The sequence below is a fragment of the Netta rufina genome (assembly GCF_964035555.1).
Source record: "Netta rufina genome assembly, chromosome: 6".
In the NCBI taxonomy this organism is placed as follows: Eukaryota; Metazoa; Chordata; class Aves; order Anseriformes; family Anatidae; genus Netta; species Netta rufina.
Genome location: NC_140129.1, coordinates 15,021,799 through 15,047,909, shown reverse-complemented (window position 1 = coordinate 15,047,909; position 26,111 = coordinate 15,021,799). Strand labels below are relative to the sequence as shown.

Below are 26,111 nucleotides of genomic sequence, written 5' to 3'. Positions count from 1 at the left end.
AAAATACCCAGAATGTAAAACAACTAGAATATACTACGCCCATGACACTGGCAAGCTCTGGACTCATTAAGTTCTTTTGCAATTTATGTAATGCAACTATAAACAGGTAGGCACTATTTTTTTTTTTTGCTCACATTTAGTCTTTTGCTCATATTTGGAATCTTTCAATTCAGCATTTAAGAGAAAAAAATCTAAAGAGGTTTTCAACACTATTTGATTTCTTCCTACTTAAGAGAAGGTTCTCTTGAAAAAAATGGAATGTATATGGATTAAGTTAAGCCATACTGCCCATTAATAATATTATTCTTCTGTCAAATATAAGTTTACTGAGGTAGGATTAGAAGCCAGTAGAGTTCATCAGTTTATTTTTGTTCATTTGGTGTTTTTTTTCTGCTTGCTTTTCCAGTTTCATCTCAAACTGGAGAGATGGGTATCAAACCGGTTTATGCATGGACTATTTTTCCACCCCAGCAAGCCAGAAACTTTATGCATGGATATGCCCTACTATGTGTGGACCGCAGGATACCTCCTTTCAACTGCAAAGAGAAAGTCACAGGGGAAGTTACACACACTGCAGAGAAGGCAGTTCAACATGTCTCCTGAGCCTCCTCAGAGGTAAGCGTATCAAAACTGCAAGCAAGTGCCAGCTAGATATCACACTTCCCCCTCTGTAAGACAGCTACTAAAGTAGTGTCCAAATCAATCAGTGTTATTAGGGCCCAGCTCTCCATCATGTGCAACTCCAGCTGGTGACTACCTCATACCTTTTTGGTCGGCAGGGTGAGGGGGCACATGTGGGTACTTGGAGTGCTTCTTGATATGGAAGTTCACGTTGTCCAGCTCCACGTTCAGGCTGATGGAGGCGGCTGAATCACTGTCCATTGTGGACTGGAAGCTGCTGACTGAAGTGCGCTTGCTAGGGCTGGCGGAGTCTTTTAGTGTTGGGTAAGGGGGAAGATACATGGAGGAGACGGGTTCAAACGGGTATCATGAGGGTACCAGAGAGGAGAAAAATTGTCTTTAATACATAAAGACCAGTGTGAAATACTACAGGAATACAGTATTTTCATAGTTCTTACTTTATCTTGATCTGTGCATGCTGACATATTGGGTCAGCATTCTTCAGTGCATTACTATAGAGCCACAAATCAAGCAGAAGTCTGCTTGAGAAACAGAAGGCAGTTTACATGCTTCTCCTCCACTAGAAGTATGAAGCTTTTTCAGTTCCACTAAATACAAAAAACACTGCATCCATCAGAAGAAACAGGAAAACTAGCTAGGTTATAGTTTGCTTAGATCCCTACAGCCCCATGCACACATACATACAAGTAAAGCAAGACATGGTTAAACTACTATGTCCTGAAGGACTGCGGATAACAGGGAAGAAGGCAGAATGAGAACGAGACTCAGCTGAAACTCACTGGCCAAGTTATCTTCTCCTTCATCAGCAATCTGCTCTGTGTCACTGTCATCAAACTTGATGTCTTTGAACCAGGATGGCTCAGAGTGCCCCTCTACAGAGTTCACGGAGTCACTGTCTGGAGAGGGGGTTTCCGAAAACTCTGTGCTCTAAGTAGACAAGGAAGAAAAAAGGTGTTAAAGTGCAGCTCTGATGATTTCAGCATATTCATTAAGCAGCCTTAAAAAGCAGCCAGTTACAAATGCAGATCACATTTTTTTAAAATTAGAGAATACTTCTGGGCTGAGGCAGGTTAGTCATAAAATGATCCTTCAGCACAGAACAGGAACAGTTTTGAATGGGAAACAAGCAATTCCTTACACTTCCCACATTGTCTGGTCTTTGCTTCCTCCCCACTTCCAGAGAAGTTGTGACTAAGTGGCACTAAAGGACAAGTTCATTCTACTACACATTTTCTGTCACCGCACCCACCTAAGCAGTTCTGAATGTTTGTTATCCCCAACAGAAGCGGGTGATGATCTTATCCTTTGCCCAGAATCCAGCAGACTAAGCCTAAACCACTGGAGTGATTCTGTGATTGACCAGTCAGAGCAGCTCTAAGTTTCACTCACATGAAACCGGCTCTGTCAGGCTCTGTCTGGGGCTCCTGTGTCAGAACACCTGGCTATAGCACCAGATAACCCAGAGACTACCTAAGTAATAACCATCAGCCAGTCTGATGCCCCATGCCACCTCAACATGAAATTCTTACTATCATTCCTTTGGCTACAGCAAGTGCAGCAAGCAACTGAGTCACCAACAGTTTCTCCTGACTCTTGTTTAAACCAGGAGAAATGGGATCACATAGCAGCTTCAACTGTGAGAAAAGAATTGGCTTTAAAACTTGAGTAATGTAATTCCCTTACAAATAGTTACAAACAGATCCACAAGCATTTGCTAGTTAAGGGCAAGGTTTTAATAGCGAGCTGGGATAATGTGGTTAACCAGCTGAGATTCTGGATGAAGTTCAGAGCAATTTCAACAGAAGACCACGTGATTATGGCCAAAAGCTGAAACATGCAATGAAAACAGGATGCTAATGGCTGCAAGCTTTCTGACTGTGGCTCACAGGAAAACTGAGCTATTCTTCACTGTGAGAAGCTGCAGAACATGCAAGACTTAAAACTAAATGCTTACAGGTAACAGAGACTAGATGTATCCTGTTCGAGTGAAAAAAGTAAAACAAGAAAACACTGCAATCCACTCTGGCCAGCGACTGCTTTTACCCCTCATCAAGTTTGACTGCAATGAAATATGGCAGGATAGCATCTCTGATCACTGGTTCCCTGCTTTCCCCTCAGTTAGCCAGTCCTAATTGGCAGGCATGACAGAGACCTCCTCCCAGTCCTTAATTACACGGCTAAGGTACTGAATTCCTTATTGCTGCTGTCACTGGAGATTGGAAGAAGGTTACCTTATGTCCAGCACTGTATATCTAAAACATTCATTCTTTGAAAAGTTTTAACGAAGCTCAGTACCAGTCATCGCACAGCAGACTGTAGACTATGCACATTACAAACAGCTGCCAGAAACACTGACTCTGCCATTCCAAGGCCTCTGGAAGATGTCCACCACGAGAGGCACTGGCCAAGACTGAAGGCCTTTTCCTCCCCTTTAGGCACTAAGTGTAGCAACTCATCCTCCACAAAGGAAAGCCGCAAAGTTTTCTGGGCAAATGCAGCTTCCTCAGGCTTTAAACCACTAAGGGAAAAGTCATGGACTCTAATTCTCTACACAGGAGAGCTTATTTAGAGAAACACATTGGCTGCTGAGAAAGGGACTGAAAGAGATTCTAGTCAGCAGCCAAACACAGCAAGGACCATAGTATTCCTGCTCCCTCCCTCAAATCAGATTCACCCTTTTACCTGTAACGGTCGGTACAGGGCATACTCGTCTCGGAAGAGCTGATCATGATGACTGACACAATCTAGCCAACGTCCATCAACCAGTGCTTGTCCTATTGCAATGGCTTGGACTCTGGAGGTATAAGAACAGAGACTGTTTTTAAGTCTGGTTTTAAACGCATACGGTACAAGTGGAAAAAAAAATCATTTGCTACACTGACTCCTGTATTCCACTGACATATTTAAGCAGACACTATTTAAAATGTTGTGGAGAGGCAGCAGAGTGTATTGTTCAAGTATGGAGTTAGACGAAGAAGTTCTCAGTGCTCTAAACTGAGAAGGTAATTGGAGGAGTATAAACAGTATAGCTTTAGCTTGAGTTATAGATATTGATCTGTTCAGTGAGAACCCTGGCTAGACAAATATGAAAACCATCTTAGTTTTATCTCTCTTGCATAGTTAAATACACCTGATTCTTTATACCTATTTACAATACTGAGAGCCCACCTAAAATTTAGCTATCAAACTCTACTAGTGATTTTTGATCCCAAGGTCAGACTGGCCCTTTGAAATATTGGTGAACTCCACAGTTTGCTTTCTTCTGTATTGCACTCCAGAGGTGAACAGATTAAAGTGGATTTTTCCCCATTTAGCAACACGGAAATGCTTTGCATGGCCAAAATCTCTTTTGTGGAGCTGGGAGAACACACTTTCATTTTGACCTGTATGTTATGAAGTAGAGGCTTTTGCTAAAAGGTATCCAAAACATCCATTGCTCTGTGACTCTGCAATTGCTTTCCATTTACAAAAGGATAGCAGAGGTCTAGATTTTTTTATTTATTTATTTTTAAAGAGAGTTTTTATAATGTATTCATGGTTCTCTGCCCATTGAGTGATATTTAACCCATAAATCTGCCTCTCACATCAGCTTCTGAACCAGCCAGCACCCTGTTCCTTGTTTTATTTGGGCAACAGTGAATCAGAACCCTACCTGCTTTGGTAGGCAGCAAAGAGGTAGGTCTGAATTTTGTTTCTTTCTCATTTTCCTGCAAAGTGATCTATCTCTGGAGTCTGAAGTACCTAACATTAACTGAAAATCACATCCTCCTGCTACAGAGTCAGACAAAACCTGTCTTCCTAATGCAGCAGGGTTACCTTGTGGTTATGTGCCCATTTCTGATGAGCCAGTTGACCAGGTCTTTTCCCACGATGCAGTTGGGATGTGTCCGCAGCCAGTAGCGATGGTCTTGGAACTCCATCCCACTGTTGTGATGGCAGATCTTCTTCCACAGATCTTTCAACTGGACTGAGTCCTGGATAGGGAAATGCGCAAGTTACTTACTAGTCTGACCTCAGCATTGGTTTCAAGAGCATCAGCCTTGATCCTCAGATAAGCTTCTAGATCAAGAACCCTCTAGAAACAGGTATAAAATCTAAGTCATTCTGCTCAACCTATGCAAAGTTGTAAAACAGAAATGGCAGACTAACATGAGATCAGCTCCTTGCATCCTTTATACAAAAAAGAGAATAAGTAAGAAACAAGGTGGTTACACAAAAGAGTTAAGAGGGTTTGGGGTTTTAACAGACCAAGTTTTTCTACTACCTACAACATATTTATGCTCTCGCTGCTGCCTTCTTGCACCCTCGTCTCAAACTCAGGTGGTGTGTGCAAGGCCAAGGAAAACTCATCCTTTGGAAGAGGGTTGTTCCATGCTCATCCTAGGCTTTGTGAAGCACCCTAATTCATTATCCAGCCTAGAGAAAGCAAGTACTTGACACTGCGACGCACTCTGCCACATTCACATTCTGATATACCATTTGAGTGCCCCCTTTTGTAGCATCCAGTATGAAGTCAGTCTCTTTTAGCCACCACTAATTTTGGCCACTAAGGAAAAAAATAAAAATAAAAAAAAACAACAACAACAACAAATTAACTAATCCCTTTTGAAGTTACAGATCTCTTCTCACCAACTGGAACACTTTAACCTGTGCCCTGACCTTATTTTCAGGCCTGTTAAGCATGTGTGCCAGCTCTTGTTTAGGCTATGCTCCATCCAAACTGAACTGTCTGCTTTGCACCCAGACCCTTTTGCTTTCACAAATGCACCCAGGTTTGGCACAGAACAACTGTTGCTGCTGAGTGGGAGCAACTTGGTATATACCCTGGGATTGTTTCAAGAGCAACAGAGCACCCCAAGGAATGGAGAGAAGTGCCACTGCAGCTCACTTTCTCAAATGCCTTACTCATTCTACTTTTGTGCAACAATAAAAAAACTTTAATTAAATTTTAACTAATTCCAGCTTTCCACTTAACTGCCAGACCCGTATTATTCTATTTTCCCAAGGGTGCCATGAGATCTAAGGGTTTTGCTCCACTTTTGTTACCAGCTGCCTTTCTGTTTTTATTTCCAGCACTGGCTGTCCTGGGCATCATCTTAGAGCCAATGTCAGCAGCTCCACTGCCACACCAGGTTCTGTACCTCCCCCATTTGACACTGTATGTGTCACAGGACCATGAGATTTCATGCACGTGGCAATTCCACAGTTAGCTGCCTTGAATTTTACCCTTAACTCACAAAGGGAGTTCAGAAAGCTGGACAAACTGGCAGAACACAACAAATCCTTTCAACTCAAGGACTGTGACCTCTGTTTTATAGAAGTATGTGCTTACTCCATGTACGTACATCTTCCCACTGTTTCATAAGCGAAGTTCATTAGTTTTCTGAATGCAGTGTGCTAACCTTTCAATTATGTCCTGATACAAAGTCAGCCCCACATGCTAAAGGCATTACACAAACAGTGGGAATTCACAGCAAATCCGACATTAACTAACACTACATCTACTTCATGTACTTACATGAACAGAAGTGATACTACCAAGCCCCTTTTCCCCCAGCTAAGAAAACGAACAACAAAATTAAACAATGTGAAGCTGAAATGCACTGGAACTTGATCATCTTGCTCCAACGTGCATTCATAGCATTTTAGATTTTGCTTTTTCTGCATTAACTTGTGTGTGGGGCAGAAGGGTTGTAAAGACATGCCTTAAAAATGCTTCTGTCTCACATGGCTGTCTCTTTACAGAGCTGTGCAACCCAGAAGTGTTTCAACTTACTCACATACATTCTGCTGACATAAGACAAATGCCTGTGGCAGGGGGGGTTGCAACTAGATGATCTTTAAGGTCCCTTCTGACCCAAGCAATTTAATGATTCATTCTATGAAATACCTGACAAGTTTACTTTCCGTTGTCATTTAAAATCAGGAAGGTTATCTTGAATTTTTGAGTGTGAAAAAGCAGTCCCCTCCCTTTTGCTCCATCTTGTTTTGCCTCATTTGTTGGAAACTTTTCTCTTCCCCACAAAAAGGAACACCATTTTCTACTTAACATTGTAAAATAACTGCCACCTACAGTGCTCCCATCAGAAGGGAGGAGATAATAGAATTACTTAGAACACTTTGTTGTTACACATTGATTTTTCTTTGAACAAGTATGTTACAACGACCTTCTAAAAAATCATTTACATTCATTCTGCAAACAAGGGGAGGGGCCAAGTTTTGTTTAGGTCCAATAAGCTTCAACAGTTTTAAATCATTCATCAGGGTGTAACATTCTGAAACAACCATTTAAAATTCCCTTTTATGTAGGCTACAAAGAACGTGGAGATATACAGAATCAGATCATGTGGTTTCAACTGCACTTGTGGCAAGCTGAATCCACACAAAGCTATGGTATACCAACTCCACACACTAACGCATTTCCCAAGACTACAACTCTACACATCTTTATGCAAACACCACATAGAACTATGATTTGCTTCAGGAGGACAGAAAAGCCCAAAGCAGTATCAATATTCTCCATCCCTGCACCACCTGGAGGAGAGGTCCAGGTGGTGCAGAGGTCAGAAAAGGCTCCTTAAAGGCAGCAAGATTCTCCCACTGCATGATACAAGGAAGCCCAATGTTACTGCCTTCACAGAGCAAGACAAAAAGAAACATGAAACGTACCAGAAGGATTTTGCGCTCATCCTCACTGGTCTCTGCCTTCATATGCGTGCGACTGGCTTGGGGGCTGACAGATGTCTCGTAGGTAGGCACCATCGGTGAACCCGAGCGATCCAGCGACAAGTTAGTGATGCTGGCTGACCTGAAGTACGAGGGAGAAGGTTTGAAGTGTGAGTGTTCATTGTGAGTTGCTTCATGGGAGCAGGCAGTGATCTTACAGCATGCTCAGAAGGAGCTTAACTCCTTGACGCTGTTCTCCCTCCTCGGTACAGACTTTGCTTAAAGCTCCCCTTTTTCCCTCCCAGTAAAAGGAGAAGAACAGATCCCTAGGAAGCAAGTATATATTCTTCTGGAACATCCAAGTTAAATGAAAACTCTTATAAAGCTTTATCTGTTTTCTACAAAGTGCTAAGTTTAGGCACAGCAATTCATACATGCCTGCATTTGAATAGAGTGGGAAAGGAATGAGGTGCTGAATAATCAGAAGGTCCAGCTGTTTGAACGCAAAGCAGATGCCAGAAAGGGCAGCCAACACCAGGATCCCTGTCACAGGGCACAGACATTCTCCCTACCCTTGAACCATTCAAAATTCCTTCTCCTCACATCTCTGAAATACATGACTGACAGTTTGCAGTGGTCAGAAGTTTGTTAGACTGTCTGCTGGACCTGGAGTCCTGTCCAGCTGGCAATTTTCCTTGTACTGTGATACAGAGCATTCACCTGATCTTAAGCCCAACTGTTAGGAAATCTGGGCTATGCACTCCAATGCAAACATACCATTTTGCAATAATCATTGCAAAGCTACAAACGCACATACAAACTCCAAATAACCTCTGCTCCAGTATCCCATGGCTAGATTAAGCCTCTGAATAACAAGAGTGCAAGTTCTTATCACACAGCAGCTGCAAACATGCAGCATAAGCTAGTAATGCTAACAGTGCTATAAGGAGTGCACATGGAGAACATTTCTGCATACAACAACAGGGAAGATCAACATTTCAATGCTGAACTGACCCAAGAGGCTTGCAGTAGTCTCAGTAGTGAGAACTGGTGCCAGCCCATAGCCTTTGGAATGAAACTCAGCCAATTAGCAAGCTCTGTTTAACAGATACTCTGTTTCCAAGAATTCTCAATGGAAAATATGGCCAAGCCCAAGTGCTAAATACAAAAGCTGAATTAGGGTGGCATTGCTTCAGCAAGGTAGTATGCATTGAAAGTACAATAGAAACAGCTACTTTTTTTTTTTTTTTTTGAGCAGGAATACTAGGCTGATAAAGAGTTTTACTTGGTTCCTTTTTAGTCATGTATGCAAAATCAAAAGGAAACTATGTTGGCATTACACATCCTTATACACTTAGGGATAATAAGCAAAATTTTTCTGTCCTAGGCATTCAAGTGAGGCTAAAACTCTGCCTGTCTTCTACTACTCAGATGTCCTGAAGTTGAACAGAATCAGAACTGATAAATCAGTCTGGCAGTGTAATGCAGCTGAACAGCTCCTTCTTACATGGAACATGAGACTGACATTAAAGCCCCTTATTAAGTATTCCTCCCACTTATTTCACAAGAGCTACTTTAACTGTGTTGCCTATCTGTAAGCAGCAGGGATTTTTAATTTACATGAAAGGACATTAAGCTAGGCCAGAACAGTCACGCTCCATTTCATATCTGTGTGCTTATCAACACCAATTAAATCCAGGACTCAAGTGTATTTAGTGGATATTATATACTACAGCTAGATCATGAATAGGCATAGACATAAATGTTAATTTCAACAAGTAGTTTGGGCCTGCCACAGCCAGCTTAGAATCATCCCTTTACTGTAGCATGTAGGAAGAAAACATGCTTTTAAAGTAGACAATATCAATGCACACAGGAAGCAGAAAAGTACCCTCAAGGTCTCATGTACAGAAGTGGTCTTTCCGTACCATGACATACAAATTCAGGGAGTCCAGTTTTAGACATGTAACAGCATGCTCAGTAAAAACAAGACCCAGAATACAGGCTTTACAGTGAAGAGTGTGCTAGGATTGCATCCAGAACAGGAAATACACAGATACGATTAGTTACCTATTTCTAGCTGGAGACTTCCCTGCATCCTCCTGAACAGACCCAAGGCGTGCAGACAAAGTGGTAGTTGAAGAGTCTGGGTGAATCAAACTGTACGGGGAAAAAAAAAAAAAAAAAAAGAGCATGCTAAAGAAGTTTGAAAGACTTGTCACTTGCAGCAGCATCAGAACAGCTGGAATTAAAATACAGTTCCTTATAATGCTACCTCATATTCACACCCATTATAGCTAAATCAGTGACATAAGGAAATCTTTCCCTGTATGTTGGCTGATGAAAACAGGGGGACAGCATTTAAGTCCCCTTTCAGACTCAAGTCCTGAACTCTTCAACCCTCTTATATTAACCTGCTTTTCTGCACTCTTCTCTTACATCCATTTCTTACAGATTCTCCCTTTTATTACATGCTACTGTTCTGTGCTTTGGAGGTAGAGGCATTGCCTCCATCTCCAACACCTCATCTTTGCAATACAAGCGATGCTATCTGCAGCTATTGCTTAACAGCTTTTATTAAGATACAGAAAAGCTTCTGTAATTGTTTAACCTTATCCTTATCACCTTTGCCCTCTTCCTTCCACCCCAGGAAGGAGGAGATCAGATGTACAGAGACCTACAACATAAATTCCTACTGGTTAAACTACGAGATACAAGCCACCACACTCCAGCTGATAACAGCTGTGCTGGCTGTGCTCTGGGTTGCAGACATGTTACCAGCATAATAAGCGGTCTTCACAAGAAAACGTACACAATACAACTTTGCCTGAGTAGCTTAGCTGTACTTTCCCACTTTACTCTTTGGCTGTTAAAGGACACGGCCCTTCAAGTTAGTTAAAGCAGGCAGCTATGCCTCTATGCTACAACAGTTCAAAGATTAGAGCAGCATCAGACAAGTAAACACAGCAGCACTCTCCTAAATGCCTTTCTCACTGCTTTGCACCACAGAACAGGAGTAGAGGCATAAGCCTCATCTTACATACATTTTGGGAAGAGACTTAACCTCCAAGTTTTCTTTTGAAGCAAACTACTTCACATAAAGAAACCACATATAGAAAGGTTTGCTTTCATAGAGCACCAAGTTCCCGCTTTCTACTGCGCTGCAGTTTAAGTTTGATGTCCTGAATTTAAACTTCTGAAGATCAATTAGGAATTTACCAAATGCACTATTAAAAAAGCACTGCAACCCATTGTGGAGTTTTTTATTTTAACAGCAACAAGCACTGAAGAAACACTGAATCCCCCTTAAGCAATAATAAACTACCTAATTTTAGTCTTTGTCCCTCTCATAGATAAAAACAGATCATGTTTAGGCAGGGTCTCCCAGAAAGACTAAGCATTCTAGAAGAGCAACAGTTATCAGCCTTTCAAGAACAGACACCACTGCCCTCCAGTGCTATAAACTGCCCATAATAAAGACAAATACTTTCTGTACATGCCCATGACTAGAATCTGTTGTATTGAGATGACACAGATACTAATAAACAGATCAGAAGATGGAAGTAATAATACCTCCTATTACTCTGTACCTGAAAGAGCATTCTGAACACACAATATTCCCCAATTCAAAATGTGGTAGTATTTATCCCAAGCACTTCAATATGCTGCTTTGGATGACTATGACATTAAACTAAGGGTACTTCCCTATATTTAGGCCTTATGCCGATTATTTCATTGCTTCCATATAGGAGCACCACACTCTGAAGAGCAATATGCAAAGCAGGAGTCAGGATATCTTCTAAAGATGGTTCCCGCTGAGATTTTTCCTTTCATACTTTCAGAACCACTAGAAGAGCTCTCCTGAAAGAGGCATATATCACTAATGTTGCCCCTCAGTCCAGAGCCCTCAGAAAGGCTCTGATTCAAAGCTTCTTCAGTAGTTTCACACTTGACTGCTCTTCTGTTTTTAGGGAAATGAGCACAAACACCATATTTGATTATTTCTTCCTCCCCCACATATTAAAAGAACATAGTACTTCTACTCAAACAGTATGCAAGTTAGTTGCTGAAGACCTTGACTTATTTTACTTATCTTCCAAAAATAAAAACTCCCTAATTCAAGAGGGATAGAAAGAAACATATTTTGAAAGGAGATCAGAGAACCCTTATAGCTGTCCCTTCAGCTGACACAGATGGCGACTGCCACCATTTCTCTTATTTACACAGGGAGCATCTCTTACGTTCTCTTGCCCAATCACAAACCTGACAAGTAACTTATCAGTGTTACACTGACTTCTCTCAATACAGTGGTGGTTAGAAGCGATTAAAAAAAAAATACCACACCCATACACCAATACCAAAGCCTCTGCTCTGTCACTGGTATAGAACCGATGCTTCAGTAAGTTAAATGAAAAACTGAAAATAATTTAAAATTCCACTAGAAAAGTTTTCACATTTCAACTTGAGAAAATTAAAAACAAGCACAAGACTAGAATCTTTTGACAAGACAAATGCTTCTAAGTTTACCAAATATAAACCACCAGCTTTTGTCTCAGCAGGTGACAGCCTGAAAATACAGTTAAGATTCTAGAGCTTAGCATGAAGCCATTCGCCTTACCTCTGCCAGGTTAGATCCTCCTCCAGAAAGATGTTGCGGCTAGCTTTACGGCTCCCAACCGGTGTACGAGGCTCGCCAGGATCCAGCACTGACACAGAACAGGCAGAATCTGACAGAGCATTTAAGTCTTCTCCAATGGAGTTGCTATCTGTGGAGTGTGCATAGCTTAAGGCTATTTTGCGGCAGTAAGTACAGGCTCGGAGATCCCCTATGAAAAGAGGAACCAGACAGTGTAAGTGAACAGGAACAAAGAGTGCTGTGTTCCTGCAGGATCAGAGGTGTGCAGTGGTGGGGAAAAAAATGATTTCCTGCTTCAGAACCTCTTTGCATATTTAAGTCCAGTTCTCATATTCCCTTAAAGAGCAAAACCCCAAATAATTATACACTAAGGGTTTTTCTCTGAGTCAAATGATGGGTAACACATGATACAACAGCCAGTCAGATATGACTTACCAGCCAGTGTTTGGAGGTAAGGACTTCCTTCAGGAGATGTCTCACATTTGGTATTGGAAATTTCTCTCACCCTCAACTAGAGCACACAGCCCATTATGTTTTAAAATTACTATTATTAAGCATAGCTTTTACTTGGGCACACTTTTTGCAGCAAACATCCTTGTTACACAGTGGCCTTATTTGTTTTGTCATCATGAACAGTGTTGTTACAAACAAACAGATATGGCACAACCCACCAATGCACATGGACAAAACAGTCGAATTAAGTCCTGTCATTCCTTATGCTTATTTCTAAGACTGCTGGAGACCCGTACAACATCTCTAGCAGATGTCAAAATCTAAAATGCAGTAGTCCAAACAGAGTTGAGCACACGGACAATGTTCTACTTCTCAGAGAATAAACCCTACCTGTGTAGCCCATGAATTTTCCAGGGATTTCTTGATTGCAGCATCGACTACAGAAGATCTGTCCGCAAAGTCGACAGTGGTGTCTCCGCCGGAAGGTGGTGAATTTCTCACTGCAGTCATAGCATTCTTTGCACTGGCTGTCAGGCATCCAATACTGCTTCAAGTCACTGTCCTACAAGTGAAGGCAGCAGAGAAAATTCATTTGTGAATACAAAAAGCATGTTTACATTGATGATTGCTTTGTAGACTGTGCACATAAAATGACAATATCACTTATTCACGTCCATCTGTGCATGTGCACGCTCTTGGGTATAAACACATACATGCACAGAAAGAATTTTTCACAGGGTTTTATAAGAAGCCAGAAAGCTACAGCAGTTCTTAGCTGTGAGACTATGTTTAATAAGCCTTTGCTTTCTTGATCCAGCATGAGAGGCAAATAACGAGAGGAAAAGCAAAATAAACAAGCAAAAAAAAATATCAAGAAGTGTAGATAAAGGTCAAGAAGCAGCAAACATACGAAGTATTACTTGTTCTTCTTTCTAATTTGCCCCTGGCACAACAGGCCCTTAACCAGCACAGTTTAAAATCAGCTGAAGTTCAGTTTTCCGGGGTAAATTAAGCTATCAGGAATTTTCAATGCAAAGATAATTCCAATAGCTAACATTAGGATGTACTTTGAAACAATTATGGATAAATGTAAAAAAGTTTTATTACATGGTCAAACTCTTCAGAACAGTAAACAGTTGTAAAACCCTTGTCTTAGACTGGTGTAGGTTCAAAACTCCAAGTTAACTGCCACGTGAAGACACCTGTGGCATACACATTGAGCAGGTAACATCATATACTGGTTATGCAGCATTGCTGCAGCCACAGGAAGTTTTGTCTCATTTTTAAGGTTTGAAAACAAAGAGGCGAAACCTCTATTTGTTACTGTAGCTATAAAAAAAGAACAGGACAAATCTCTGTTAAAATTCTGAGCACAGCAGACACAATCACCATGGATGGAGGCAACTGCTAGCGGTCACATGATGGCTCTGACTGTGAATCATTCTTTGCTCGAGTTCAGTTCTGGTAACTAGCCTTTTCAGAGGAACTGAATGTGTGTGATTTTTCTTAGGAAGAGAAAACACTGCATGAATTTTCTCAAAACAAGCCAGGAGTAAGCACAGAAAATAAAGCTTATCTGTACTCCAATTTTCACATAAGGGAAAAAAAGCATACCCTGAACTGGGGCTTATTTTTGGATGTTCACAAAGCGAGGTTTGACATGGCCTCAAAATTTAACTAGCAGCTAAAGCATCTGTGATTAACACAACAACAATTTCTTGCTCTTCATTCAAGACAACTCACACAGAAAGAGTCCAAAACTGTTCAAGAAAGTCTAGAAACCTTTAACATGAATATTAAACTTCAAGCAGGAAAAGATGCAAAGAAAAACTTTGCCAAGGAACTGCTGCAAAGCTGGTGGGGACCCCGATAAACAGTTTTTGCTGTGGCTCTGCAGGATGAGTCAAGTCTCTGTTTGTGCCACATGGACAGAGGGGCTATTCCAAGCAGCAGCGCATAGCTTCTGGAGCCTCTGCCCACCATCCCTCCCACACTGACTCTGCCACACTTGCACGTGGCTGGGTGTTCAGAAACTCTGCCATTGCTGGTTTCTCCGTATTTAGAGAGAAGTAAGGAGGCAGGAAACTAGAGACACCTTCCAGCTCTCTGCTTCACTCACGCTGGAACCAACATTCATGACAGGAACAGCCTTCAAGGTAGGATTCGGAAAAGAGGTCTGGCCCCTGTTAGCAGTAAAGGTTGCTTTGAACAGCACCTTTCAGGATCTGACATGCTTTCTACAATAGTAAAGTGTCCTTCTGTAGAACTAAACCAACTCCACAGTGAAAGAAACTCTTGCCTGAAGTGACTCAAGCAAGACATAGATGCAGGCAGAGGCAGCAAGGCATTACCATTTGTACAGATGCTGACAACAGACTGCTTCCAGAGACAGATCTTAACTCATTCATTTACTGCTGCAACTTGCCTGTTTGAGCACTAACTTCTCCAACAGCCTCAAAGACATCTGAATTTCCAGTGCCTTCAGAAGCTGACCCAAGTTGAAAAATTAGTAGGGGCCACCCTCACTGTACTGCTCGCTGCAATGAAAGGCTTGAGTTTTGCCCTCAAAAATATCACTCTGACAAAACAAAGTTATTTTTACAAGCAGAATGGGACTGAAAGTTAAGTGAGTTTACTCAAAGTCTACCTGTAGAAGATTATCAAGCCAAAAGCCTTTTTCCAGTTTAAACAATTTGATTAAATGTACTTTCATAGAACTATAGAATGGCTTTGGTTGGAAGGGACCTTAAAAACTAGTTCCAAAACCCCCTACTATGGGCAGGGATGCCATCCACTAGACCAAGTTCCCCAGGGCCCCATCCAACCTGACCTTCTGGGGATGTGGCATCCACAGCTTCCCTGGACAACCTGTTCCAGTGCCTCACCATCCTCTGAGTAAAGAATTTTTTCCTAACATCTAATCTAAATCTCTTCTCTTTTAGTTTAAAACCTTTGCCCTGTTCATTAACTGCCCAAGCAAAAAGTTGTTCTCCATCTTTTTTTTTTATAAGCCCCCTTTACTTTTGCTTCCTCACATCTTGGTCCCAGACACAGCTATTTATATCATGACTTATAAATAGTTGTGGCTTCTTTTCTCAACTAGGTCCTCCTTTTAAAGGCATCATCCAAAAGAGGAGAGGGAGGCAAAAGCAGCAAGTCAGTAGCAACCACCAGACCCTTAGCCATTTGAATCAAATTGGTTAATAGGACAAGATTTTCAAGCAAATATTGCTGAATATCTATTACCATGGTAAGTAGATTTAATTCACTCCCAGAATTCTTACTACTTGTGACTGTCAACGTGTTTCACTTCCTCCCATTTCCTTCCTTCAAGGAAGAAAACAGTCAGGAAATACAAGACAAGGTAATACAGAAATAGGAAGGAATGTAAAATGAGAACACCTGGTCCAGGTTCAGAAAACTGAACAACTGGCAGATTTCTGATTCTGACATGTCAGAATTCAGCATCAACTTAAATTTGTTTCCCCTGGGCTCACACAGTAAGTTTTGAACTTATTCACTCATTCTTCATACATCTAAATAAAAAAAAATCTGCATGATGTATTCAAAAACAAAGCTCAAGGAAGCCCAGTAAACCGTTCAGTTTCTAGATACTTCAGCCTACAAGCCCTCCTAAAAGAAGTACCTGGCTCTTCCCCTCCATGATTTCTTTGAGGCGCTTTAAGACAGTGCTGAGGCTTCTTAACTGAACTGCTGTTCGAGGATCATGACTTCCAAGAGGTGGTTCCACTTTCCTTCGATTGTCTGGAAAGGAAGGGAGAACAGTAATATTTCTTCCATGACATATACATATTTACATTATTTACATGACAATATGAAAGTGCATTAGAGAGAAAAATGTTTGTGTATATATATATGCACATTACAAAGTTAGTGTGTATTATTATTTCTTGCCCTACATTCCTCTTCCCCAAAAGGAGCTTCTAATGCCAGATAGCTTACTTTGACATTTAAAATCCTAGTCTCCAAGTGTTTACAAGAACTGATTTAAATTCTGAGAATAAAAACATCTTTTACAGAAGAAAAGTGAGATTCAGTCTACAACAGGAATCTTGTAATCATTTAGAAAGCACTGAAGGCATTTAAAAATGCCTTCTAGGATATTAATACTCAAAAAATAACTGTAATAATTTCTACATTCATTGTAGGACTGGTATAAGCCAATGCCTTAACCTGAACATACTTAAACATGACTATAGCAAGTCTAAGGACTCCATACTCAGTTTCTATTACAAAACAGTAACTCACAATAAAATTTATCCAGAAGTTTAGGCAGTTTTTTTGTTGAAAAAGTTTTTTTTTAAAAAGTGGAGCTGTTGAGAATTTGTACAGGTATTCTTGTTTAACTATACCAAAGAGAATATTGAATAAGAAAGTAACAGATAATTTCTTTCCTACAAAATTCCTGATCGTAACTAGTACAGCAATGATTCAAAGCAAAAATGGTCCTTCTCTCCGGAAGGATCTGCAGACAGTGCTGTATTTACCTTAACATCTAAACGTTTTCAGAGTCACTTTTCTATATCGACAACTTTCCTGAACAGTTTGAACTTTCTTACCAGCTTCGCTGCTCTCCATCTGACTAGCATTTCATTTTGATTTCCCGAGTCCAGGAGGAGCAGACATGGCGGCTTTCTGTTTACTGCTTTAGAGACCACTGATGTCAGCAGGAACGCTGGCAGCAGCGCTAGCAGAAGGGTGTTAACTGTTGCAGTGCAGCAAGAAGCAGGCTATGCCTCTCTGGGCAGGAAATCAAAGCCCTTAGAGTAATGTGATTAAAACTGTGGGATTCCGTGCCTCCTTTTCAGGTTCTTAGTAGGTATTTTTAGTTAATCAACCCACACGTGCACATAGTGACCTCTGTGCAACAAAGAATACACAGAGGATTTTAAAGAGACCCTAGAGTGCTTAAATGCAGTTTCATGGCTAGCCACTTGGGATTTATTGAAAAAAATAAATAAATATATTTTTTGGCAGGACCAAGTTGAATATTTTAGGGTGAATAAAGTGACTTTAATATTTCAAGAAAACAATAATACTGTAGAAGTCTTTGGCTCCTCCTTACTTCTATCAAAAGGTCTATGCTGCATTTACTTCCTGGACTTTCCTGCTGTGACTTTTCAAGAGTATCTTCTTTCCAGGAATGTTGCTTCCAATTCAGGAAATCATTGTCAGGAAATTATTGGAATAAGCTATAGTCCCTGCAGTACAGGACACACTCTGTCCAAAACACCACTCTCACAAAAGGATTCACCTCTATCAAGCTTAACTTGATAAGGAGCAAGGTTAACTCTTGCTCCTGATTCAAACTCCATCACTGTAAGCACCACGGTCACCTTCTTAGTTAATGCATACATGATTTACCGTTACAGTACTGAAAGCATAAACATCTGTATTTGCTTATTTCATCAATAAATCTGCAAAAATCACCTTCACTTTCACAAACATCAAAGTCTTTTCAGGACAACCAGCTTATGCAGCAATCATGTTTTCTATCCTTTTCTTTCTCATCTGTACATTCACTAAACACAACCTCTACATATGAAAGGAACAACATTTATATTTCCAATTTGGCTTATTTCTAAGCTATTTGTTCTCCATAAGCAAAAAATTAACTCCTACAGATCCAAAAAACATTTACACATGTCAACAGTAAGCCTCATCCTTCCTGTATGTATTCAAAGTAGAAAAGTTTTTTGGGAAAACCAAAAAACATACCCTCTGAAACACTGCATGTTTTTCTCCTCATCTGAACAGTGATCAGTTCTGGGAACCTGGAATACCATCCCAGCTATTCATTTTAAGGTGAATGACAAGTTAAAAATGTTACAATAACTCCTTTGTTGCAACCTAACTGGTAATTTCAGTTTACAGGCAGCTGACCATACACTACCTGCAGATGTAGAACAGGCAGCTTCACACAGTTTCAACACTAAAAAATCAACCCTGCCAGGGATGCCACAGTTTTGCTAGTACAACCCAAACTGCTTTCTAGTTATCCATTGCCAAAGTACATAATTGCACATTCAACTGCACTCTGACAGCTCAAACACTGTATGTCAGTGACTCGAGGAAGATGTGAAATACCTCATTTCCCAAGGCCTTTTCCAACGGAAAAGAGGCTGTGGTCACGTACTTGATGCTTCCCAATAGCCACCACAGGCTTTCCTCAGGCTTTTTTCCTCCCTCATGCACTGGCTGGCCTTTCCTTACTCCTGCTAAGCCCCTTTCCCATTCCGTCTTATTGCCAGTCAGCTACAATCTCATAGCACCAACAGCATTATCCTGCAAGACGGGGGGGACAAGCTAGAATTGCTTTTACTAACAATTCCCCCACCTCCAATAAGTTAGCACTTCTAGTTTTCCTTCAAATGGAAGCTGTGACATCATCTCAGTACCAGATTATCTTTGTTCATTTCAGCACTTTGAAATCACTCAGCTGGCAGCACACAGAGGTGGCACACACACCACACACACTCCAGTACAGCCAGCTGGGCACGCTGCCTCTGTAGAAGTGGTTCCAGCTCTCCAGCACCCTACTGCTGTAAATAAGGATACAACAGATTACCCTAGAGGGAGGCCACAAGCCAGTGCAGAGTTTCAGTACTGGTTCTTCCGCCACACAACCTAGAAAACATCTCTGACCTAACCCAGTATCCAGCAACTTCTCCCATTTTTGCAAAAGCCATGAAGATGCTATTATAATGTTTTGGTGTAAGCAGTCACAAGGAAGCACACAACTGAATTCCTACATATTTGATGCTAGACACTTTCCTACAAAAGCCATCATCCCTTCTTATTCTGCACCTGCAGTTGTCAGAAAGCGCGGTCCCTGAGGACCAGAAGTATCTGCTGCACAGACAGTGCTGGCTGAGGGAGAGACTGGGATAGGAGTCATCTTCTTGCATCTTCAGGAGCAATTGCATTCCGCCTTTCTTTAGAGGCACCAGCAGCCTTGCTCAGTCTTTTATTTATTCATTTCAGTTTGTTTAAACTTGGTGTGTTATTTAAACTCAAGGAGGCTAGGGAGACCTTCATGAGGGACTTAAACATTTTCCTGCCTATACTTGCCCATGCGATTAGGAAGAAGCACCTCTTAGGAGTAATGGCCAGGCCTAGAGCACTTGGAGACTGACAGATATGAGGTTGCAAGAAAACTCAGCTCGATCAGACACCTCACTGTCACTGAACTGACTGGGTGAGTCAATCTACACATCTAGGTGTTTGTTTATGTATATCACATCACTTACTTCAACCCTTTGGTATCTGAGCAAAGAAAAATACTTGTGATAGGAGCTATAAATATATTTGTGATTCTTTACGGAGAATAATCTCTAAGATTATTTGTGCAACCCAGCACCAGCTGCAATGGCAGAAGTAAAATTCTCTTCTGTTCCATATTCAGAAATCCTCAATGGTCTGTTTATTCAGCACCTCTTAAGAGGAAAGAAAGCAGGAAAAATGATTTTCTAAAGCTTGCTTCAACAGAAAGGCTGATTTTGGGAGAGGCAAGATGCAAGGCCTTTTCCCTCTTCAAATACAGCAAGAAGGACCTGAAAAGCCCCTCTGAAACCTCCCCACCCACCCTGTAGACTTTTACTTGAATTACACAGCTCATCTTTGTTAAGAGTACCAAATGAGAACCACAACTAGTCTCTCAGTTCCCCCTACCCCTCAAAGTAGGTGTGTGGGGAGAAGAAAATATGATGGGGAAAAAAACCCTAATGGATTGAGATAAGGAAAATTTAAGTACAGGGAAAGAAAAAAAAAAAGAAGAGGAGAAAAAAAAAAAAAAAACACAAGCAAAGGCCACACGGAAGCAAAGAAAGATAACAATTATTCTCTACTTCCCATCCACAAGCAATGTTCAGCCACACTGTGGGAAGCAGGGCCTTCCCACAGTGGTTGTTTGTGAGGACAGATGTTTTCATAACAAGAGCTCACATGCACACACACACACCTCTCCTTCCCCACCTCTTATTGCTGAGCATGACAGCACACAGTACGGAATATCCCTTTTCTCAGTTCAGGTCAGCTGCTCTTGCCCACCCCTAGCATGCTGGCTGGGGGCGGGGCAGAGGGAGTCTTGGTGCTGTGCCAGCACTGCTCAGCAATAGACAAAACCTGGGTGCGGTATCAAGGCTGTTCTAGCTAGAAGGGCAGAGCACAGCACTATACAGGCTGCTGTGGGGACAGAAAGTTTACTCCATCCCAGCCAGATACAGTGCACCAAGGTTAGTAGCACATCTGGGATAAGGTACTCACCCATGAGTCAGGCCACTCAGTACCCAATACCACAGAAATCTCTTCAAAAAGTCAGCAAGTCTTACTTGGTCTAGCTTTACTCCTTGCCAGGCTGATTCAACATCATGTTTTTCTACGCATACTTTCATCTAAACCCAAGGACAGGCATGGAGGTCCTGAAAAGGAGTTGGAATAATGCAGCAACAGTTTTGTTGCAGCACACATTTGACTAAATCTCAGTTCCCTGACTGCCTACTGCCGATGAATGTCAAACATGAAGATTATTCCTGCCTTTTATGTACCAAATGACCTACCTTGCCTCAAGGGTTCTAACCGACAATCCAGAGATAATACTTAAGTGATTTACAAGAGGTGACTAAGAATGAAGTAAGGTAAATTGGCAAATCAGTCAAGAGCACACAGCCGTACTTGTGGTGCCTGAGAAAAGGCTTAAGAAAGGAAAAAAAAAACATCAAACAAGCTGACTTATTTGGTTTGTTGTGACAGGTACAACTGAATAGCACAAACAGCACTGAAGGGGAAAGAGGAAGATGATAAACATATCCAATGAGACAGAATGCAAATAACCTAAAAAGATGAAAATACAAGTTGTCTATACTAGGCATGGTTACCAGGACTAGACACTTTTCTGAAAAACCCACACAAATTAACAATATTTAATATCAGATTTGTTTGCATTGAGTACCATCGTCTTTGAAATACTGTCTGGTACAGGATCTTTACCCAGCTTAGCAGTTTGCTCAAGACTACCTTAAACTGCTAATAACAAGCAAGAAGATCTCAACAGGAGTCCCTGCAATCTACTAACAAGCTCTTCCAGCCTTTCATAATGCCATTACACAGTTGCACGTCTGAGATGACATTTGATTCCCATTCCACCTACAAGAAATACACCACAGCATGTGATAATAGTCCCCAGGTTACAAATAAAAAGATTCAGACAAGTACCTATTCAATTACCCTCATAACAGCTACAAGAAAAAAAAAATGCACTTAAAGCTTCCTTGAAGACACCAACATCAACCCCATTCAGTGTGAGCTCTGAAGTTGTAGTCTGCTTGTAGCTGTTAAGAAACTGAAGTCTCTCAAGACAACACCGATTTTCACAATCAAGGTTCAAGTGGCTTTAAGATGTCGAACATGTTTTAGCAGGCTTTTTTGTTCCAGTGCTTTGCAACTGAAACAGCAGAACAACAAACAGTGTCTTGCTGGAACACTGAGAAATGTTGCGGGACTATTCTGAGATCAAAGTTCAAGCTCACCAAAAAGTTCTGCTATCAATCTACATAATGAACCCTTTGTTACCTCCTTTCACCTCACTCCAAAGCATCCCAGACCGGCCGGTACAATATTCCCTTGTAGCATAAAGAGTTGAAATTACCCAGCGCTGTAGAAGCTCTTCTTTGCAGCTCACCAGATAGTTGTTTTTTGTAAGGAACTGGTGACCTCAGAGACTGAGCTCTGGTGGGATGCTGAGGACTGGACCAGCCACCACTCAGCGCCTGTGGATCAGCCTGTGCTGCCTCTGCTCTCTCTGCTGAGGATGAAAGCCTGCCATCATCTGGAGGTGACAAAAAGAACAAGAAATCAACGGTTCATATGTGACAGAAAAAAACAGTATCACATGCAAAACCCTCATGAACAGCTCATTTGGATCATTATTATACATAAAAAGGACATGAATTTTTAGTCTGAAAAGTGGCATAAAAATGTGGAAATAGGCCAGTACGTAGAACTTGTCTGGCAAGGCTCAAGCTATTGCAGAAATATCCCTAATGTGAAAAGTGATTAAAAAAATGGCAGATGTGAATTATTCTTGACATATGGAATAGTCACCTTTTATTATCAGTTTCTGCCCTGAGAGGAGATTTTCAGTTATGTTAGAAGCCAGTACTGTGGTCACACTACAGTTACTGCAGTCTTTAATAAACCACCCTCCTCCATCAGAGGATCAAGTATAGACAGGTTCTCATTGATTCCAGCAACATGCCCATTTTGTGTGCTGTTTCAAAGCAGTTTTCCCATACTTTCAAAACAAAACTTCGCTGACTCCAGCTACATTTACCAGAGACAAACAAGTGAAGCCAATACTGACCAAATTCATGTTATTGTCAATAAATTAATCAGGACAAGTGATATTCTACTGTACAAACTAACAGCAGTCATAAGAAGTAATTATTCTTAACAGATCAGTTTACTTATGCAAAAAACTAATCTTGGCCCTTTTTCCCCAGCCCAAACATTTCAGACGTATGCTTGACAGAGCTGGAAAACGAACGCACTACACAAAAGCAGGAGACCAGGCTGCTATCTCCAGCAAAGATATTTGCAGTATGATGCAAATACCATACTGCAAGATTGCAAGCTATCATAATGCAAGATTCACCTAAGAAGCAAAAAGCAAGAACTAAGTTCTTTAAGAGCTTGCTTACTGAAAACACAAGTGTTTTCTGACACATGCAACACAAAGGCCAACATCAAATAGGACTTTTTAAATATAGAAAACTTTCATAACACCATTTGGGAACACCTAAGCCATGCAAATTAAGAATGGACCTCATATAAGCATGCTGCTTTATTGTAGCTCAGCTGTATGCCACCCAAATAAAGGTACAAGACACACAGGAATAAGAACTTGCTTTGAAATGGCAGGCATGTATTTTGCTCATATAGGCTGACAGAGGGTTACTCCTGCTTTTAGCCCTGAAAGTTTCATAAAGACAAGGGACATCCAAACACCCAGATAAGAAGCTATATATATTACTGTCTGCAGACTAGCTTGTCTTCGACCTTCACTGGCAGCCACAAGTACTAACTGCAAGATGCTGGCCGTCTTCTCCCATGGCACAGCTCTGCTATGTCACCCAAGAGCAAGTTGCAAAAGACTGGCTCACCATCTGACTGGCCAGTAGTCTTACAATATACTCCTGTGTTTGGAGGTGATTTTATAAGTTTATGCAGCAGCAGAGGCCATCAATAAAATCAATAGGATGCAAAATCCACATATACATGTTCCTCCAAGCACTTACCCTTGCTGAAGCGAAAGAGGTTTACAAAAGAGCTGTAGGCCGATTTAAAAGGAGGCTCATCCTGGTCAGGAGTCAGGGGTTTGAAGTGAGTGAGATGAGATGGACTGCTAGGAGAACGAGGTAGATCACTGGCAGAATCCAGCGTCGGAGACCGTTTGTCATCTGCTGCCATTTCACGTGCCCTGGAAAGAGTTCAGCAACATGCATTATACACAGGGTGGTGAAGCAGAACATTTTCAGTCAGCTGAAGAGGAGGTGTCTCATTAGATGCTGAGCGAGGTGTTCACCCTACCTACCACAAACATCTGCTATTAGCACAGGTCAGATGGCCAAAATTAGGAGCCCAACTCCCCTGTCTGGTCAGTGGCAAGATAGCAGCATCTTCAGAGATAGCAATTCAGAGCTGCTAGAGCAACATCCAGAGCAACCAGATTAAGAAAGTAAACAGCCACTCGGCTGTCTGGCAGCATGCTCTGGTTGACGCCCTATGGAAACTGACTTGCTTGAAGTTTTCAAATGGAGGCTCCACATGCAATGTACTACCATTCCAACTTCATCTAAAGAGAGAAGACCTGTCAGTGCTGCAACCTCTACAGCCCTTGTAACAAGAAACCTGGAACACCTCAGCAAGCACACAGCATACTGGATATTTGGCCAGGTTAACTTCAGAACGAGAAATAAATTAAATGCAAATAAAAGCATGACTGAAAGATTAAGTTTGTTTGGTTGCGCACTGCTTCCTTTCCCTCTGTGGTACAATGACCCTGTGCAAGTCACCAGGGCAGCAACCCAACCTGTGGTCTCTTCTCATATGTAACACCTCCCATCTTCCTTATTTTCACAAGTAGCTACATCAAGGGAAGGAGAAAAAAAAAAAAAAAAAAGCTGTCTATAATTGTTGACCCCACCTGCTGTGTATCAAAGCCTTCATATGGCCAAGAGTCATACCTTCCCACACTCAGTATTATTTAACCTCAATACACACCTGATTTCTTCCACTCCCCCTCACAAAGCCTACACGTCTTTCCCCACAAGCTAAGGCGCTTACTACCTTCATCTTTGTTCAGCAAGACTCGATGAAACATCTGACAGAGCTGGAACCCCGGCAGCTGACAGAGCACACGAGTGACGGCTGACACCCTTTATCCACACCAAGGATCAAAGCTCTCCAAGTCCGCTTCCTGCTTTGCAGCTGATACACGCTCCTTCATGGGAGAAGGTTTCAAGTTTCCCCTTGGGCATACGTGTATTTTGCTGGCTAGAATGCTTTCATCCGAGCTCTAGGAACCCACAGGAAAAGTCTGCGCAGTCCAGAGGAGATCCACGTGGCTGCCGGGTGGCAGGGGCACTGCTCCCCAGCTGCTGCAGCCCACGGGGCCTGACCACTCCTACCAGCAGCGCACAAAGGCACACATCTGGAGGCTGTACGGCTCTGCAGGACCTGCTTACTGCTCGGTACAGCGAGCACCTCTGGAACAGTTTCTCCCAATATACACAAAACCATAAGGAAAAAAGACATCACAAACAAAGTTTTAAGAGCAATTTTGGTCGTACTTTACGTAAGTTTGTGTTATGGGCTGGAAGGCTTCCACACCTTTCCCTCCTGCAAGCCATAGTATATATCAACCATTGTGCGTTCCTGCAAAGCCATTCAGACAACAGATAGCTGAAGGCGCGTGGACACCGCGCCTCACGGGAAATGCCTTCAGGCAGATCCGCAATCCTTCCTTCGACACCTCGGGCCACTGGGCACTTGCTTCCTAAACGCAAGCCAGGCCTACGCCGCCCCCGCCGCCGCCTGCCAAGCCCCCTCAGGAGGCGAGCAGCAGCTCTGAGCCCCCCTCCCCGCTCCCTGCCCGGCTGGGGCCCGGCGGGACCCGCACGGCCGCGGCCCGGAGGAGCCGGAGGGCGCAGCCGCTGCTCCCGCGGGGGCGGCGCTCGCCTGGCGGGGCCGGGCCCGGCTCCCCGGGGCCTCGGCGGCGTTTCAAGCCCCCGGGGCCGATCGCCTGCCGCCTGCGGGCCGGGCCCGGCGGCCCCCCCCGCCCCAGCCCTGCGCGATCGCCGCCGATGGCGGCCGAGGCAGCGCCAACCGGCCCCGACCCGCCCGCCCCCGGCCGGGTACCTGCGGGACGGGGCCGCCGAGCCCCCCCGGCCGGCCCCGCAGGCAGGGGGCAGCGCTGCGGCACCCGCCGGGCCTCCGTGCCGCCTGTGCCCGCAGGCTGGGCCGGGCAGGGCTGGGCTGGACCGGGCAGGGAGCGGGGCGGGCAGGCGCTGCCCGGCAGCGGGGCGCACAGCCGGGCGGGGGGCGGCCGGTTCCGGGCTCGGGGCCGTGTCCGTGTCCGGCAGCCGCGGGCCCCGCCCCGCCGCCGGGAGGAGCAGGAGGAGGAGGAGGAGCAGCA

General features: G+C 42.7%; 1 protein-coding gene across 5 annotated transcripts in view; it reads right to left on the bottom strand.

The window, feature by feature from the left end:
* Positions 1–25,950, bottom strand: part of PIKFYVE (phosphoinositide kinase, FYVE-type zinc finger containing) — a 61,533-nt gene extending 35,583 nt beyond the window's left edge. For 3 of the 5 annotated variants that reach the window (XR_014618576.1, XM_084289432.1, XM_084289433.1), the window contains exons 1-12: positions 25,835–25,950; positions 23,713–23,894; positions 22,065–22,244; positions 16,044–16,162; positions 12,788–12,959; positions 11,927–12,134; positions 9,379–9,468; positions 7,312–7,450; positions 4,459–4,616; positions 3,325–3,436; positions 1,422–1,569; positions 765–932 (exon numbers count right to left, since the gene is read on the bottom strand). Coding sequence is in view for 4 of the 5 variants with exons in the window: in XM_084289432.1 (XP_084145558.1) it covers positions 765–932; positions 1,422–1,569; positions 3,325–3,436; positions 4,459–4,616; positions 7,312–7,450; positions 9,379–9,468; positions 11,927–12,134; positions 12,788–12,959; positions 16,044–16,162; positions 22,065–22,244; positions 23,713–23,884 (1,666 nt within the window). In the remaining variant the exon portion in view is untranslated. Of the gene's footprint in view, positions 1–764; positions 933–1,421; positions 1,570–3,324; positions 3,437–4,458; positions 4,617–7,311; positions 7,451–9,378; positions 9,469–11,926; positions 12,135–12,787; positions 12,960–16,043; positions 16,163–16,977; positions 17,057–22,064; positions 22,245–23,712; positions 23,895–25,834 lie in introns of those variants that run through there. The other 2 variants (XM_084289434.1, XM_084289435.1) reach the window with 2 other exon arrangements.
* Positions 25,951–26,111: the final 161 nt, after the last annotated feature.